This window comes from Rhizophagus irregularis, chromosome 31 (assembly GCF_026210795.1).
Source record: "Rhizophagus irregularis chromosome 31, complete sequence".
NCBI lineage: Eukaryota > Fungi > Glomeromycota > Glomeromycetes > Glomerales > Glomeraceae > Rhizophagus > Rhizophagus irregularis.
Window position 1 is genome coordinate 1,614,563 of NC_089459.1, and position 4,022 is coordinate 1,618,584.

At 30.2% G+C, this 4,022-nt stretch overlaps 1 protein-coding gene across 1 annotated transcript; it reads right to left on the minus strand.

Moving 5' to 3' along the window:
• On the minus strand, nt 1-402 carry OCT59_022462 (uncharacterized protein; the record flags this gene model as incomplete). The annotated part of the gene is made up of 1 exon (XM_025326811.2): nt 1-402. One exon carries the CDS (start codon nt 400-402, stop codon nt 1-3), a length of 402 nt encoding a protein of 133 aa, XP_025174319.2.
• Between the last annotated feature and the right edge of the window lie 3,620 nt (nt 403-4,022).

The following is a 4,022-nucleotide window of genomic DNA, read 5'->3' on the forward strand; positions in this document are numbered from 1 at the left end:
TTAAAAGTGATAAGTAGATTGAGTAATTTTCACTAAGTCAACTTGTTTAGCAAAATCTTTAATATCTAATTCAGGAACATCATCATCTAATGAAGAAAAAGAATCAGTTTGTTTTGAAGCTATATCAATAGCCATAGAAATATCATTTTCCTTTAAAAATGAATCTTCATTTGATTCATTATTCATTCCGTTGTCCATTGAAATATCATAATCCTTCCGATTTTGAATTAAAACTATCAGTTCCATGTAAGTTAGGTTGAAGTTGTTTTCTGCTGGAACATGTATACCCAATGTCTCACATAATTCTGTCGCAAGACTAAAAGAATTGCTAAAAATACTACGTATAGCAGAATCTGTTGGCCAATCACATAAAAGTTTAAGTTGCTCGATATTTAAGTCCATATTATTATATTCAAAATGATATTCTAAATAACATCAAATATTATATTAATTATAATTTTTTAATCAAAACAAAATACATTTAGAAAATAAAATTTATTTACCTTCACGTACTGATTTTTCTTTTGCATAGATAAAATTATCATTTCTCAGTGCTTTAGAATATTGAGCAATTTTTGGAACAATATAAATTAATTCAGCAAAAGTAAAATCAGGGTTTATCTGACGAGTTATACCAAAAAAGTATTCAGCAGCTTCTGAACCATGCATCCATAGAAGTAAAGGAACTGATGGATAATATTCCCGATGTGCTTTTACTAGAAGAACTATAGACTCTGCCAAAGATACCAAAATAGAATAACTTTGATCAGCTAAAAAATTTTTCTTTAAACTGATAAAATTGGGATATGTTTCTAATAAGTTTAATATGTGCTGATACCAAAAACGGAGGAAGAAAAATAATGTCATAGCCATTTTAATACGTTCCAATGGACTGATTTTTCGATTAAGACAACAATCAATCAGTTCACCTTAACAATATACAATTTTAATTAGATATATGAGTATAGTCAACTCCCTCTATAGTATACATGCCACCCAAATTATTTTGGACTGCCGTAATTATAAGTAAAATCCCAAATTCAATTATGGCATCCCAAATTATTTTGGCACTTTACATAGTAAATTATATATAAACCAAATGAATTATGGCATCCCAAATTATAATTATGGCATCACAAAATAATTTGGGCAGCATGTATACTCTATAGTCACTCCTGTTATAGTCACATTCTACTATATAGTCACACCAGTTGAATGTTCAAAACACTTTATTATTAAAATCTATCCTATATAGTCACAATCTATCTATAGTCACTATCACACTTATCCTCAAAAATCTTATATTAAAAAGAACCGTTTATAATCACAGTTATATAAAGAATATATTAAATAACTTGTCATCTAATAGGACCCCGGATATCTAATATAAAGGTCATAATGGACTTTTGGCCAAAAACACCCCTTTTTGCTAAAACTCAAAAAATCGTTTTTTGTAAATATCTCAGCATCCAGTAATTCAATTTTAATGAACTTTTTTTTATTTTGTAGCCCTCATTTAGCTCTACAATTTAAAAAAAAGTTCATCAAAATTGGACTACTGGATGCCGAGATATTTACAAAAAACGATTTTTTGAGCCCCTGAAAAATGGGCCAATCTGCCGAAAGTGTGACTTATGACCTGTTTTGGAGATATCCGGGGTCCTCATCTAATAATCGTACAAAGATGTACCATAGCTTGTTAGAATCATCTCACTGAGACGAATCGAATGGTGGTAGTTTTATCCTTTTATGATCACTGGCTGATGAATTATTCGACAAAATGTTAAGCATTGGCATTATTATATTTCTTGATTTACGTTTACTGCGCCATTTAACATTTTGCTGAATTTCTCGGTACCTAGTGATTATAAAAAGATGATTAATAGCTCGTTGGAATCCTCTCATCAAGACGAATCGAATGGTGGTAAGCTCATCTCTCTGTGATCAATATTGACGGAGTTACTACTTAAAAACCATTTAATATTTTTTAATTTCGGAAATTGATCTAGTGATTGGATTTCGATGTATTTTATACCATTAGATTCGTCGCATCAAGACGAATCGAATGGTAGTAAGATCGTCTCTCTAGGATCAATATTGGCAGAGTTATTATACAAAAACCATTAATATTTTTTTAACTTCGGAAATTAATCTAGTGATTGGATTTCGATGTATTTTATACCATTAGAATCGTCTCATCGAGACGAATCGAATGGCGGTAAGATCATCTCTCTACGATTAATATTGGCTGAGTTACGATACAATAAAGTTTTAAGTATAATTTTGGCCAAAATTATGTTAATTTTTGGCCGGAATTATTATATACTAATATAAGAAATTTTTTATATAGTCACATCTCTTTATAATCACCAAATATGGACTGTCCCAAATGTGTGACTATAAAGAGAGTTGACTGTATTACATAAATAAAACAAATAATTAAATAACACTTATCAAATATAAACAATAATACAAAAAATCTACACATTTCCTCACTTTCAGAATTTTCTAAATGTTGTAGATATACAGTTTTTAATAGTGCTCCTACCGGGTCAGATTCGGTCAGGTTTGGAGAATATATCCGACTCGACCCGGCAAAAATAGAAATGATCCGATTTTAACCTGACCCGAGTATATTTAATTCGAATAACCCAGGTTAGACCCGAAATTTTCATTGAATAATATACTGTATGCTTAGTAATATATCAAAAATATCATATGGGCTGATCGTGCTCATCTCACTAAATAAGTTTATGTGATGTTGACGAGTTGTACCACCCAAGATCGTGAGTTGTACCACTGGTGTACCACCCAAAAATGTGTGATAAAAAAAACTCCCACCAAAAAAAGTCACTCAAAACGCATTTGAAAAAAAAAAAGAAATCCAATAACCGCACAGGACATAACCTTTTCGCTATTGAAATCGCAAGTTCAGATCAGTTTTAGATCAGTTTCATTTCGAAATTAACAAAATTAAGAAATATTATAAAAAGTAGTCTTATACGAACCTTTATAAATAGTTGCACTTAAAACGAAGTTTAGTCACATTTTATAAAAAGAATTGCACCATGGTGAGTTAGCAATAATATAATTATTGTTAGATTTTTGCTAAATTTCTTATAATTTATATAGGTCGCCAGAGTTTTTTGTCATGATTATCCTAATAATCCTTACATGATGCCTTATACTCTATCGGAAACGCTTCATTCACAAGTATAAAGGTAATAGCAACTGATACTATCCACAAAATATTAAATACACGCAAAAAAGTAGTAGGAGCATCGTTCAATATCAAATTCCAGATGGATACATCATAGAAACGGAAGCTGCAAACAAAGCAATACGTTGTGAAACGAAATACATCCCGGTAAATAAAGTGAGTGATGATCTTAAACTAATAAGCGTAATTTGTTATCTGTTATATAACAAAATCATTTATTAATGTGAACAAGGTTTTATACACTATAATATGGAAAGAAGGACGGGCAGAATATTCAATATCTAGTGAACGATCAGCAAGTGGGGCAATAAATGCTTTTTTAAAGGTAAATTTTTAGAAATTAGAAATTATTTAATGTATTAATTATTATGTCTAACTATAATTTCTAAAAATATTAAAAATGTAACATCTATTTTTATAGAGAATTAGCCGAGAAAATTCTAGACTTTCTGGGATACATGTTTTTGGATTAGATATTGAAATATTACATCAAGCACGAACTGAAGAATTAACTATAGCAAAAACTACTAATATTGACAAAAGAAAGCGGCCTTAGTGAAGTATCAGTATCACAACAAAATAAACGATATGCATCATTTGGGAGAGATGCTCACAAGAAAATCAAACAGCTTATTTTACAACATCGGATGGTTTTCGAGTCCGGGTAGCCAATTCACTTACGTAATATGGAATTGGAATATGAAGATCATATTATTAATATAAAATACAATCTATTATTAGATCATATAAAATTAGATGCCTATGTGCGTGCCGTGATGAAGCTTTATTAGGACGTGATGGT